The sequence below is a fragment of the Haliotis rubra genome, unplaced genomic scaffold (genome assembly GCF_003918875.1).
Source record: "Haliotis rubra isolate DU_JTF1 unplaced genomic scaffold, ASM391887v1 Scf156, whole genome shotgun sequence".
Lineage (NCBI taxonomy): Eukaryota > Metazoa > Mollusca > Gastropoda > Lepetellida > Haliotidae > Haliotis > Haliotis rubra.
Window position 1 is genome coordinate 365,007 of NW_025765514.1, and position 13,354 is coordinate 378,360.

At 42.2% G+C, this 13,354-nt stretch overlaps 2 protein-coding genes across 3 annotated transcripts in view; both read right to left on the minus strand.

Moving 5' to 3' along the window:
* LOC124270928 (barrier-to-autointegration factor-like) overlaps positions 1–13,354 on the minus strand; it is a 179,276-nt gene that overhangs the window by 117,575 nt on the left and 48,347 nt on the right. The window lies entirely within an intron of this gene.
* Positions 57–6,254, minus strand: LOC124270927 (barrier-to-autointegration factor-like). Its single transcript, XM_046705991.1, has 3 exons — positions 6,236–6,254; positions 1,861–2,010; positions 57–336 (listed from the first exon to the last, which is right to left on the minus strand). The coding sequence occupies exons 2-3, from the start codon at positions 1,984–1,986 to the stop codon at positions 190–192; spliced, it is 273 nt and encodes a 90-aa protein (XP_046561947.1). The 5' UTR covers positions 1,987–2,010; positions 6,236–6,254; the 3' UTR covers positions 57–189.

Genomic DNA, 13,354 nt, shown 5'->3' on the forward strand with positions numbered 1-13,354 from the left:
AAGCATAACAAACAAGACGGCTACATAGGCTGCACATTGAAAATGAATGTTATTCATTACAAGCACATTAACAACTTAAAATAATCCTTTCCTGCAACTTCCGTCCAGGCCAAGCACCACCACCAATACATGTTCAAACAAAAGATTTTTGTGTTGTGGACAGAAGCATAGTTTGACAGGGCAGGCACCTCACACGTGATCATTAGACCAGTCTTTCAGACAATTGGCGCAGTCCTCCGCCTGTTTGGAATTAGCATCACATGTGTCCTTCACCCAGCCCTTAAAACTCTCCTTATCTTCCTTCATCACCAGGTACTGGCCCAGAACATCTTTCGCCTGGAAGAACAACAAACAATAAATTGTTGGAGGTGAGAGGTGAAAAGGAGTGTAATGTTGCTGTCAAGTAACAGATTATCAGTTTTTAGTGCTACCAACTGAGAGAGAGCATGCCGCAGTTTAGCATGCATACCTACATGAGTAGAAATATCATGTTTTACTTATCCTAACTCACTTATTGATACTACATAACTAATTCACAGAAATGTTGAACATGATTAAGATGTCTTCGACTGGCCTGGATACTGAAGAGAAAAAAGTGTATAAAGTGATTTTAAATTCAACACTTTGTTTTGAACATTTCACCTGTAACCTTTTATGGAAGAACCCTAATTCTTTAACATTTTACATTAATGATAACCTACCTTATCTCTTCAGATAAGTGTCAGCCTATTTTCCTTTTCGATACTGACGAGAGAGACATACCAGCCTAGTTCATACTTAGGAATTAAATGTATTAACTGTACCTGTAGCTCTACACAGGTTACCATCGACCCGTGAAAATCCGGGTTAGAATTGATCTTCAGTAACCCATGCTTGTCGTAAGAGGCGACTAACGGGATCGGGTGTCAGGCTCGCATACTTGGTTGACACGCATCATCGGTTCCCAATTGCGCAGATCGATGCTCATGCTGTTGATCACTGTCAAATGTTATTGTGACATGGTTTGTTGATAAATGAAATTTTGTATCTGAACCAGAGAAAGAGAGTGTTAAAATGGTCAATGTAACGTAATCAAGCAGTTGTTCAAATCGCACGAAATCTGTAACAAGCATGACATATTTGAAAAAGAAATGGCCTGCAATATTCACTTACAATGGCAGACAATTAGATGCTTGTCAATTCTACTCTTAAGTCTTAAGAAGTGCATTAGTCAGAAAAACACACCTTTATTCATCATTCTGGAACATGTCAACATGTCACGCCTTGGGGAATATGGCTACAGGTATGCTTCATTTGGAACCTCGCAGCATGATCTTGCTCGTTAGGTCAACGTCCATGGAAACACAATTTGGCACATATGGTGATGTTTTCAGCAAAACAGTCAAGTTATGGACCGTCCTTGTAGCTATATAGTGGTCAGCCACAATAACAGCCCCACATTAAGACCAGTGGATTCAAACCATGCACCTCCAACAGTCTGTACAATGCCTGGCAATATTGGTACATCTGCGAGACCTTGCTTGTGAACCCTTTTTTGTGTTGTGGCTTATTTGCATGTGCCAGGAACACTGTCCTTACAAACTGAATGTTACCATAACTTGACACACTTGTCTTTTTATGTCATAAGATATTTCATTTGCAGCAGTAAAAGTTTAATGCTGATTATGTTTGTTGTTTGAGTGTCACAATAACTCTTGCCTTTATCTCTACAGATACAGACCAATATTTTTGATGAGTAATCAATTTATTAGAATATCTGACACCTTTTTTGTCAGTAGACTGAAATTCTTTCCATCAATGACAGTTATGTCTGGTTCTTCCGTCTTCTGAATTGTAAGACATCGTAAAGTGTAATCTCACCTTATCAAACCCCGCCTCGTTGAGTCTTTCACCAAGAACCGGTCCTATTCCTGGTAGAGCAGTTACAGGCTTATCTCCCATTGGCTCTGACACAAAGTTCTGTTGTTTCTGAGTTGTGGACGACATCCTGACTTGTTATCAGATGACTTTGTTCAAATCATTTGTTTTATTGTCACTCTTTTTCGAAAATTGAAATGATAGCCTTCATTTTTCTAAAAAGACATGTTACATCTGATACTGTTCATGGTATCGATGAACTAATTTAGTTGTGACAAAATAAGAGTCTTTTTATCGTAATGCTGACACTTTGTTTCGTGGCCAGTAAATAGAACGTCTTGGGTAAGACAAACCAGTGACTGATATTGTGAGCAATGATCCACACTGTCTTGGTACGATAGCACAGTGGACCATGTCAGCGTGTCTGACCAGCTGATCCATACTGTCGGGGAACGATACCACAGTGGACCATGTCAGCAGTGGACCATGTCAGCAATGATCCACACTGTCAGGGTCTGATACCACCACCTGATACGATGCCACACACTGTCGGGGTATGATACCACAGTGGACCATGTCAGCAAGATCCACAATAATACAGACTATGTCGGGGATATGATGCCACAGTGGACAGTGGATCCACATGTCATGCGTGACCACCTGATCACTGTGACCACCCATGATCCACACTGTCGGGGTACGATACCACAGTGGACCATGTCAGCGTGTCTGACCACTTGATCCACACTGTCGGGGAACGATACCACAGTGGACCATGTTAGCAATAATACACACTGTCGGGGTACGACAGCACAGTGGACCATGTCAGCGTCTCTGACCACCTGATCCACACTGTCGGGGTATGATACCACAGTGGACCATGTCAGCGTGTCTGACCACTTGATCCACACTGTCGGGGTATGATACAACAGTGGACCATGTTGGCAATAATACACATTGTCGGGGTATGATACCACAGTGGACCATGTCAGCGTCTCTGACCACTTGATCCACACTGTCCGGGTACGATATCACAGTGGACCTGTCAGCGTGTCTGACCAGCCGATCCATGAAGTCCCGTATTTCTACGACAACCATGAGCGGGTATTAATTCCTGGATGTAACGCTATATAAATACCAACATTATTTTTTACAGATTAAAGATAGTATGCAGAAGAGAGGGTTCGGGTGATCCTGGCACAGTCAGGCTGGTAAGGCTCATCATCAGCTCAGGGCCCTCGCCCCCTCTACACGCAGCCCAGACAGCGAATGGGACTTCTCCCAGGAAACGCTGCCTAGTCGAACCCACCAAGAACTTTCCGGAGAATATGAAGGCTCCCCAACACTGCAGCCTTCTGCATTACCCAGAGTGTCAGAAGGGCTGTACTCCCGGTGAAGAACCCGGGCACTCTCTTTATCTGCGCCAAGAGATCAGGAGGTACCAAACCAAGGGCACCGAGAACAATGGTGAGCCTGACGACAGTGTACTTGGGATGCAAGCGAGACATTTCAAAGGCGAGGTCCGCATATTTATCATGCTTTTCCTGAATCTTGCCAATCACATTGCTGTCAAAAGGGACAGAAAATTCAATGAAATAAATAAATTCATTGGCTTTATCAAAAAGGACAAGATCAGGTTTGTTAGCTGGAATTCTTCTGAGGCTGTATATGGGCTTATTCCAGAGAAGTTTGAAAGCATCATTTTCCATGACGCCCTGGACATGTTCAGGGTCGTACCATGGATGGACCTCGGAGTCAAAGCCACAGGCATGGCGAAGACGGTAGTAAAAGCAACGAGCCATGCCATCATGTCGTTTAAGATATGCTGTTTGTGCCAAGGAAGGGCATCCACTGACAAGGTGTTGGACAGTCTCTGTAAATTCATTACACAGTCGGCATTTCATGTTTATATTTTCCTTAAGAATCACATTTAGGCGATTACGAGTGGGAAGTGACTGGTCCTGAGCAGCAAAAAGGTAAGCCCTCAGGTTCACATTTAAGACCAGCCGACTTCATCCAGGCGAAGGAATCGGTGGGATTGCTATTCTGTTCCACACACTGCATGTACACAGGATGCAATGGCTTCTCAGAAAGCTTCTCCACAAAAGATCCTCTCTGGTCCACTTGGTGAAGGACTTCACCTGGTTTACCCCCATCGCTGTGCCGTCCAGCAGTACATCGCCATCAACAAAATCAACCTTATTAACCAGCTCGGGATGCTGGGGGCCTATTCTAACACCAGCATCCCTAATTGGGGAAAACATTATCAGATACAACACTCAGCATCAGTCGCCCTGCACCTTGACAAGGCGGTAGCCTGTCTCATAATCCCTGAATCATATTATTTTGCCTTACGTTCAGCCCACTTAATAATGCAACAGCCCAATATCAAGCAAGTCTTGATTTACCTCAGGGTCAGAATCTCCCAGTTTACTAGGGCTTCTTTTCAGTTTAAACACGGTTATGTGTTTCTTTCAAAGTAATGTTTTCAGAGATTAAGCCTTAGATTTTTTTGTTTTCTGCAAGGATTGACTTTCAACAGAAAACACCCTTTTGGTTTTGGAAAACATGGGGATAATTATCATCTTCGAAGCACTTTTGGGAACAGACCACCACCACAACAAGAATATCAAATTCTAAGCATTACTAATCATCCGTAGACAATGATCCATTGTGATTCATCAATCTAATCTAAAATACCCTTTACAATTTATGAATACTAATGAGTGAATTTTTATCAATGCTGTGATATTTCTGTATGTATGTATGTTGTCAACGCGTAGATATGGTGCGTCGACTGGGGAATAGTCATAATTATGTGTGTATGTATGTATGTATGTATGTATGTATGTATGTATGTATGTATGTATGTATGTATGTATGTATGTATGTATGTATGTATGTATGTATGTATGTATGTATGTATGTATGTATGTATGTATGTATGTATGTATGTATGTATGTATGTATGTATGTATGTATGTATACGATGAAGTGTACGTACACGAAGACGAAGGCATAGTTGAGTTCAAACTTCTTTAGTTGCTTACACAAGACACGACAAACGGGTATACATGAATGAGGTGAGCGGAGTTCCAGCTGGAATACCGGACTGCTTGACAATATAGATGTGAGCATATATACAGTTTTTGACAACAATGGACAGACGAAGACTCAACAATGGACAGATAGAGAAACAATAGCACTTCCTTGAAGCAGTTGACGTGATGGCAGGCACGACCAAGGGGGATGACCAATTAGGACATAAATGCCATATACAGTAATTAATGAAAGTGACAGCATGGTACAGGGTGACTGACAAGACAATGTACAATGCGGTAGTGATCAGGATTAAAAATGCAGATTAAATAATCATAATTAAGTCTCAAATGGCTTGGCTACATAGTTTTTGGTCTTTAGAAATATTTGGACGATGGCAGTCCTGAATTAGCCACTATAACAGTATGTGTTAGATGATATGGTAGATGTGTGTTTTGGTTGTAGCTGTCCACATTAATGTGCTCCTGGACATAGTTGCGAGAACGGATTGTAATTTCAGACGTGTTGGCCTGTTGATGATTTAGTTTTATTATCCGTGCAAATATCACCTCTCTGGACAAGTGATATAACTTAAACTTTAAAAACATGTTCAATTGGATTTTAATAACAAAATGAAGATCAATGATATTGGTTAATTTTCTTTCCTAATTAGCCCCACATCAGGGGCCCATATCTCAGATCATGTCCAATATGACTACTTCAACAAAATAACTACATTTTACTATATATGAATCGGATTAACAGACTAGTGGCAATTTCTGTCGCTGGCAACATAACAGCTTATATATTCTTCGTCAGACAGTGTATAGAGCTCTTTGACCAGGAAAACCTGGAGTAGGGCTCCCAGGAGTTTACATTGTCATTCACTAAAATCCCTGCCCGAATGATTTTGATGTAATTCTATTCATTTGAATTGTTTGTTATGCCCAGTATATTTATCAAAATTTTAAATTTTATCGTATTATTCTTCAATCATGTCTGTTGACATTTGAAAAGATTTCGCACATAATTTTCGACTTTCAATATCTATGAACAAGACAAGTTGAAACGTGGGAAAGGTGAGAGATCAACCAAATATAAGCGAGTGATCAGCTTCTGATAATGTTAAGGGTGAGTGATACGCGCAACAGTGGAGCAAAACATGGAAATATTCACTAGACACGTGATTTGTTAGGTTGTTGAATCATCCGTGGCTGGTTACGTGGCAAACTATACAGTTTGACTGGCTTCTGGACTGCTGTCAAATCGTTGAAACAGAGAGGAGCTGATGTATCTTCAAGCACTTACTTAAACGGACTTTCTGAAAAATGCATATCTTACCTTTTACTTGGTTTAATGACCAACGACGTATGTACACACATCCGGGTGCTTGGGTAATTAAGGAGGGCAGTGCGCAAGCGCAAATATAGCTCAAGTGTGAGATTTCAAGTGATTGTGCTATACCGAGACATTGTTCAGCGAATGTTCAGTCACGTCTTCTGTAGGTTGAGCCCTTAAAAATAAACCCCAGTCATCAGTGCATTGAAGAAGACATATGGTCGTGGTACTCCTCCACACATAATAAGATCTGACAAACTACATAACTACATTTTACTATATATGTCTCGGATTATCAGGCTAGTGGTCATTTCTGTCCCAGGCAATATAACAGATACAAAAGTGCACGTATCATATATTCTTCGTCTAACTTTCGAGATCGTTGAACGAGACACGTTGAATGGGGGGAAAGGTGAGATATCTGCCAGGTATGTGCGAGTGATCAGCTTCTGATAACTTTCGGTTGAGCGAAATGCGCAGTGTGTGTGTACGTGCGTGCGTGCGCGCGCGCACACACACAGAGAGTTATTTTTCACCTGTTTTCATCAGAGTTTCAATGGCCATTTAATAAACTTTGATGACACAGTGGGTGCGCAGAATGCTGCGTAAAATGACGAGCCTGAATAGGAGATTGTGCATCTTTAAGAGGTAACTTAAACGGACTACCTCATGTTCCTCGCACTAACTGATTGTTTAATGATGTATAATCATTTCTTACCTTTTTCTTAGTTTGGTGGCGCAAAGACGTATATTTACACACACAACCCGGTGTTTGGTAACAAAGGAAGCATTGCTCAAGCGCAAGATGACACTAGATAGCTGAGGCATGACATGAGAGAGATAAACAAGGGGGTGGGGAGGTGTGTGTGTGTGTGTGTGGGGGTCCGCAATATCTTTCTCTATGGGTCTCTCTATGGGTCTGTTCAAACGTGTTTGTTCCTAGACACGCTATAGATACCATATCTGTACTGTAGCAAAAATCCCCACAGGTTTGTTTACACAACCGATTACCTTCAGTATGTGATTCGCGAATTATCTATTTTTAGCGCCGATACCACAACCTGCGGGAGGAACGGGGAGGAAGAAAGTTGCCAACTTTGTCAGAATCATGATACACGTTCTCAATAAGGTGCTAAACGTCTGAGGCCTGAGTCATACTGCGCATACCTCCAACATCAGGTTGATACACCGTGACACACCGTGTTATAACTGGTATGTTGACACACCGTGTTATAACTGGGATGTTGAAACACCGTGTTATAACTGGGAAGTTGACACACCGTGATATAACAGGGAGGTTGACACACCGTGTTATAACTGAAAGGTTGACACACCGTGTTATAACTGGGAGGTTGACACACCGTGTTATAACTGGGAGGTTCACCCACCGTGCTATAACTGGGAGGTTCACCCACCGTCCTATAACTGAGAGGTTGACACACCGTGTAATAACTCGGATGTTCACACACCGTGTTATATCTGGGAGGTTGACACACTGTGTTATAACTGGGATGTTCACACACCGTGCTATAACTGGGATGTTGACACACCAAGTTATAACTGGGAGGTTCACCCACCGTGCTATAACTGGGATGTTGACACACCAAGTTATAACTGGGAGACACTTTATAAAGTGTTATAACTGGAAGGTTGACACATCGTGTTCTAATTGGGAGGTTGACAAACTGTGTTATAACCGGGATGTTGACACACTGTACTCTAACTGGGGTGTTCACACACCGTGCAATAACTGGGATGTTCACACACCAAGTTATAACTGGGAGACTCTTTATAAAGTGTTATAACTGGAAGGTTGACACATCGTGTTCTAATTGGGAGGTTGACACACCGAGTTATAACTGGGATGTTTACACACCATGTTATAACTGGGAGGTTGACACACTGTGTTATAACTGGGAGGTTGACACACCGTGCAATAACTGGGAGGTTCACACACCAAGTTATAACTGGGAGACTCTTTATAACTGGGATGTTGACACACCATGTTATAACTGGGAGGTTGACACACCGTGCAATAACTGGGAGGTTCACACACAAAGTTATAACTGGGAGACTCTTTATAACTGGGATGTTGACACACCATGTTATAACTGGGAGGTTGACACACTGTGTTATAACTGGGAGGTTGACACACCGTGCAATAACTGGGAGGTTCACACACAAAGTTATAACTGGGAGACTCTTATAACTGGGATGTTGACACACCATGTTATAACTGGGAGGTTGACACACTGTGTTATAACTGGGAGGTTGACACACCGTGCAATAACTGAGAGGTTCACACACAAAGTTATAACTGGGAGACTCTTTATAACGTGTTACAACAGGGAGGTTGACATACCGTGTTATAACTGAGAAGTTGACACACCGTGTTATAACTGGGAGGTTGACACACCGTCTTATAACAAAGAGGTTGACACCCCGTCTTATAATTGATAAGCTGACACACTGTGTTATAACTGGAGGATGACACATCGTGTTATAACTGTGATATTGACAAACCGTGATATAACATGGAGGTTGACGCAGTGTGATATAACTGAGAGGTTGACACACCGTGTTATAACTGAGAGGTTGACACACCTTGTTATAACTGGGATGTTACAACATCGAGTTATAACTTGGATGTTGACACACCGTGTTATAATTGGGATGTTGACACACTGTGTTGTAACTGGGAGGTTGACACACCGTGTTATAACTGGGATGTTGACACACTGTGTTATAACTGGGATGTTGACACACCGTATTATAACTGGGAGGTTGACACACTGTGTTGTAACTGGGAGTTTGACACACCGTGTTATAACTGGGAGGTTGACACACCGTGTTATAACTGGGAGGTTGACACACCGTGTTGTAACTGGGAGTTTGACACACCGTGTTATAACTGGGAGGTTGACACACTGTGTTGTAACTGGGAGGTTGACACACCGTGTTATAACTGGGATGTTGACACACTGTGTTATAACTGGGATGTTGACACACCGTGTTATAACTGGGAGGTTGACACACTGTGTTGTAACTGGGAGTTTGACACACCGTGTTATAACTGGGAGGTTGAAACACCGTGTTATAACTGGGAGGTTGACGCATCGTGTTGTAACTGGGAGGTTGACACACCGAGTTATTACTGGGATATTGGCACACCGTGTTATAACTGGGAGGTTGACACACCGTGTTATAACTGGGAGGTTGACACACCGTGTTATAACTGAGAGGTTGACACACCGTATTATAACTGGGAGGTTGACACACCGTGTTGTAACTGGGAGGTTGACACACCGAGTTGTAATTTGGAGGTTGACACACTGTGTTGTAACTGGGAGTTTGACACACCGTATTATAACTGGGAGGTTGACACACCAAGTTATAACTGGGAGACTCTATATAACGTGTTGAAAACCAATCTCATGACTCATTCACTCAGACGAATTGAATCCACAAACAGACACTGTCATAAATGATGATTTACAAGAGTTGCTGTTCATCATCCGAGGTCTAAATGAGGAAATGTGTTCATAGGTTATAATCTGTAATCGTTTTATTTGTTAAAGGAATTGACACATAAGGGTAATGTAGAACGTTGCCATGAGCAACTGTTGTTTTCTTATTACAGCGCTTACCATGGTTACATGCACCCTGCTTCATAACACATCTTTGTTACGATGTCTAAATATCACATACTTTGTTATGTTAGGACCGAATGTAAGTGGCCATTACTGAGCCCTGTCTTCCAGCTTAATTTACATATTTAGGATTATCTTCCACACTTGAAGAAGCAACCGCAGCCGAGCAACAAGTGTGACCATATTTAACCGTGAATAACATAAATCCTTCATGTATATGGTGGCGCGTGGTCCTGTGCTTAAAGCTCAGGTCACAAATCGGTGAAGTTAAGCAGCGTCGAGCTCGGAGAGTCCTTGGATGGGTGACCGTGTTTGGCAGCTTGACTCCTGAGAGTTTCTAGGACTTGAGTCCTGCCCCACAACGAAGCACATGTGACACATGTGGTCTCACCTTAGGCAAGTGAGTTTGTTCAAAATTGTCTCTGTTCACCCAGCAGGAAAATGGGTACCCGGTGGAAAAAAGTCATACGACTATAACCTTCTAGCGCCTAACAGGCAGCTTGGGTTATCCGGGGTAATAATGGCCTTGATTGTTAGCGCTATAAGCATACCTAGTGTGGAGTTTGGCGCTATATAAATGGACACATTATTATTATTATTATCATTATATGAAATAGGAACAGTACCAGGACAGTTCCCTGGCGTACCGAGGTGGTGATAGGTTGTTCAGAGCAGCGAATTCCATTTACTACTACACAGAACTTGTTTTCTTTCAGGAGGGACGTACTTTATGCTAGACTGGAGATTACACCGTACAAAAAAACGTCAATACGAATTCAAAACTAGATAGGCACTCTAATCAAATCATTACAGAAATGGACATAATAGGCGGATCAAAAACATTTTTTGTGTCCAATATTTTGACACATCAATGAATAACTCAGCACAATTTCAAGACATTACATGAAAGTTTGCAGTCCATTCAGACTCTTGACTTGAGTATCTAGTGTGACCACCACGAGCGGCAATAACTGGAGCACAGCGTCTATGCATGGAGTGCAGCAATCGATTGAAGAAGGCCATTGACACCTGGAAACACGTGCACACTCTGAGAAAGGCCTGGCGCAATAAATCGGCTGTGTTCGGCCGTGGTATGACATTATTCAGTCTCCCTCTGAATTTCATCCCAAAGATGTTCAATTGGGATTAAATCAGGGCTAAGGGCTGGCCACTGCATAATATTGACACCGTTGTGCTGTAGAAAGTTCCGTGTAGCTCTGGCAGTATGGGCCCAGGCGTTATCATGCTGGAAAATGTTGTTCCGGTGACGTGCGAAATGTAGTATGACATGGGATCTGAGAGCTCGGTCGATGTAGCGCAAGCAGTGATGCCGCCTCTTCTCCCTGGACCAAGGTTCTGGAACACCACATGACCCTCTCTCTGGTTCAGGCCTATTTCACCCCATACCATGATGCTTGCACCTCCCCATGAGTCTCTTTCCATAACACATCGGTCTGAGTAACGCTGGCCACATCGTCGCCATATTCTTGTTCTGCCATCTGCAGTTGATACGCAGTACCGACTCTCATCTGTGAACAGAACAGTTCTCCATTGCCTGTATTGCCAGGTTTGGAGTTGTAGGGCAAACAGTAGACTTACACGCCGATGACGAGGGGAGAGGATAGGTCCACGGTAAGGTCTACGGCAATAGAGGTTTCCGCTGTTAAGACGTCGGCGTACTGTATCAGTACTGATTGGTCTTCCGTGTGTTCCCACTGTCTGGCGTGATGTTTCGGAGGCCTGCATGGAGGGATTCTGTACATGCTGTTGCACAACATGGCGGTCTTGTCGTCTTGTGGTCACCCTTGGTCTGCCAGTACGGGGGCGATCATTTGTGGTGTTGGTGGCCCGGAGACGTTGCTGCAGCCTTTAGATGGTCCGAACGTTGACCTGGAAGTGATTGGCAACGGCTGGTGCAGTGTGGCCAGCTTCAAGTCTTCATAGCGCCTGGTTCCTCTAAGCTGTCATGAGTCGCGGCATCCTGCTGATGTTGTAATGTGAATGTTTCAACCAGGTTTGGGGGTGTATTATATAGGGCTGGTCCTTGTGAACAACACGTGCAGCATGAGTTGCATGAAAACCATGAAGAACACCGTACCATCTCCGAGACGGGTTGCGTTTTTGAGACCATTTCCTGGCTTCCATTCTGAGTTTGGGAAGGAATGTCTTTGCTCAGGTAAAGTTGGAGATGTTGTCAAAAATATACAATCAAAACATTAAATGAGTTTACAGTTATCCGTTTCTGCGACGGGAAATTCCAAACTGACGTTTCTTTTGCTGCTTAGTATATTTCAGAGCGCCATACAAGCTCCAAAACACAATTGGCATAGCTTATATATGTGTTATATACTGTATGCGAGATGTATCTACTGCATGAAAAACATCACTGCATAATTTGACGCGTTTTTTAAAACAACCTGTGCCTTAGATTCTGAAACAAACTTTTAGAATAAAATATTCTTGACAATTATCAGTTATTTTGTAAAATTACCTCGGAGGACCTCTGTATTACATTTTAGACGTGTATATTACTTTGTGTAATTTTACACCATTCCGTTGCAATACCACTATTACATAAGTAACTATAGAGACGCGTGCTTTTTGTGTGAATTTTTTAATAGTGGTTTAAACAAATCGGAATCTTTTGATATTCTCGGCGAAAACTAACGAAACGTACCCAAACTCACATTAAAATTAGAAATGTACTAATGATCTCTAAATCGAATGTGTGATATCAATGATTTGTTTCTTGATACACATAGTAAATAAGTTAATTGTCACCAGTATTATTGCCTGTCACGTGTGTGGATTATATGTAATAAATATAAAGACAGTTTGCCATTTCTTATTAAACGTGAAATTTTGTTGATACAAAGTTCACACCACACAACATTAATGAAGATGATCTATTGATATCACCAAATCGATACATACATTTGAACGTTTTTTCAAACAACCTTTATATTTGTAGGGCTTATTTTCTGCAAAAACCTCTCAGAGTTGGTCTGATGTTTTGATTATGATCAGCGTTTCATTGACCATGTTATGTTTATTAGTTTTCGAGTAAGGTTGCAATTCATCGGTCCGCTTTTGAGTCAAACGGACTGTAGGTAATGACTGGAGGCATAAATATTCATTGCTTAGTCCGAAACAGTTCTCTTCATGGACTACAGTGTGGGAGGAAGCAAGTCTGAAACAATTCCCACTTTGGTGAATCCACAAGTCTGGGTCAAGTGCTGACAAATCTAAAAAATCAGGCCAAACTGGATACGAAACAACATTGGCGTTTGCTGTGGTCAAGGGAGGCAACTCCATAAGCAGCTTGCCACAGCTCAGACAACTAGGCCACGTGTGCCCCTACAGTGTATATCAAACATAACAATTAATCATTGATGCATATCCTGTCACTTGAAAATTGAAGATCATTCACATTATACCATGTGGCATGTTGTAGACCACTTGGAACCCCA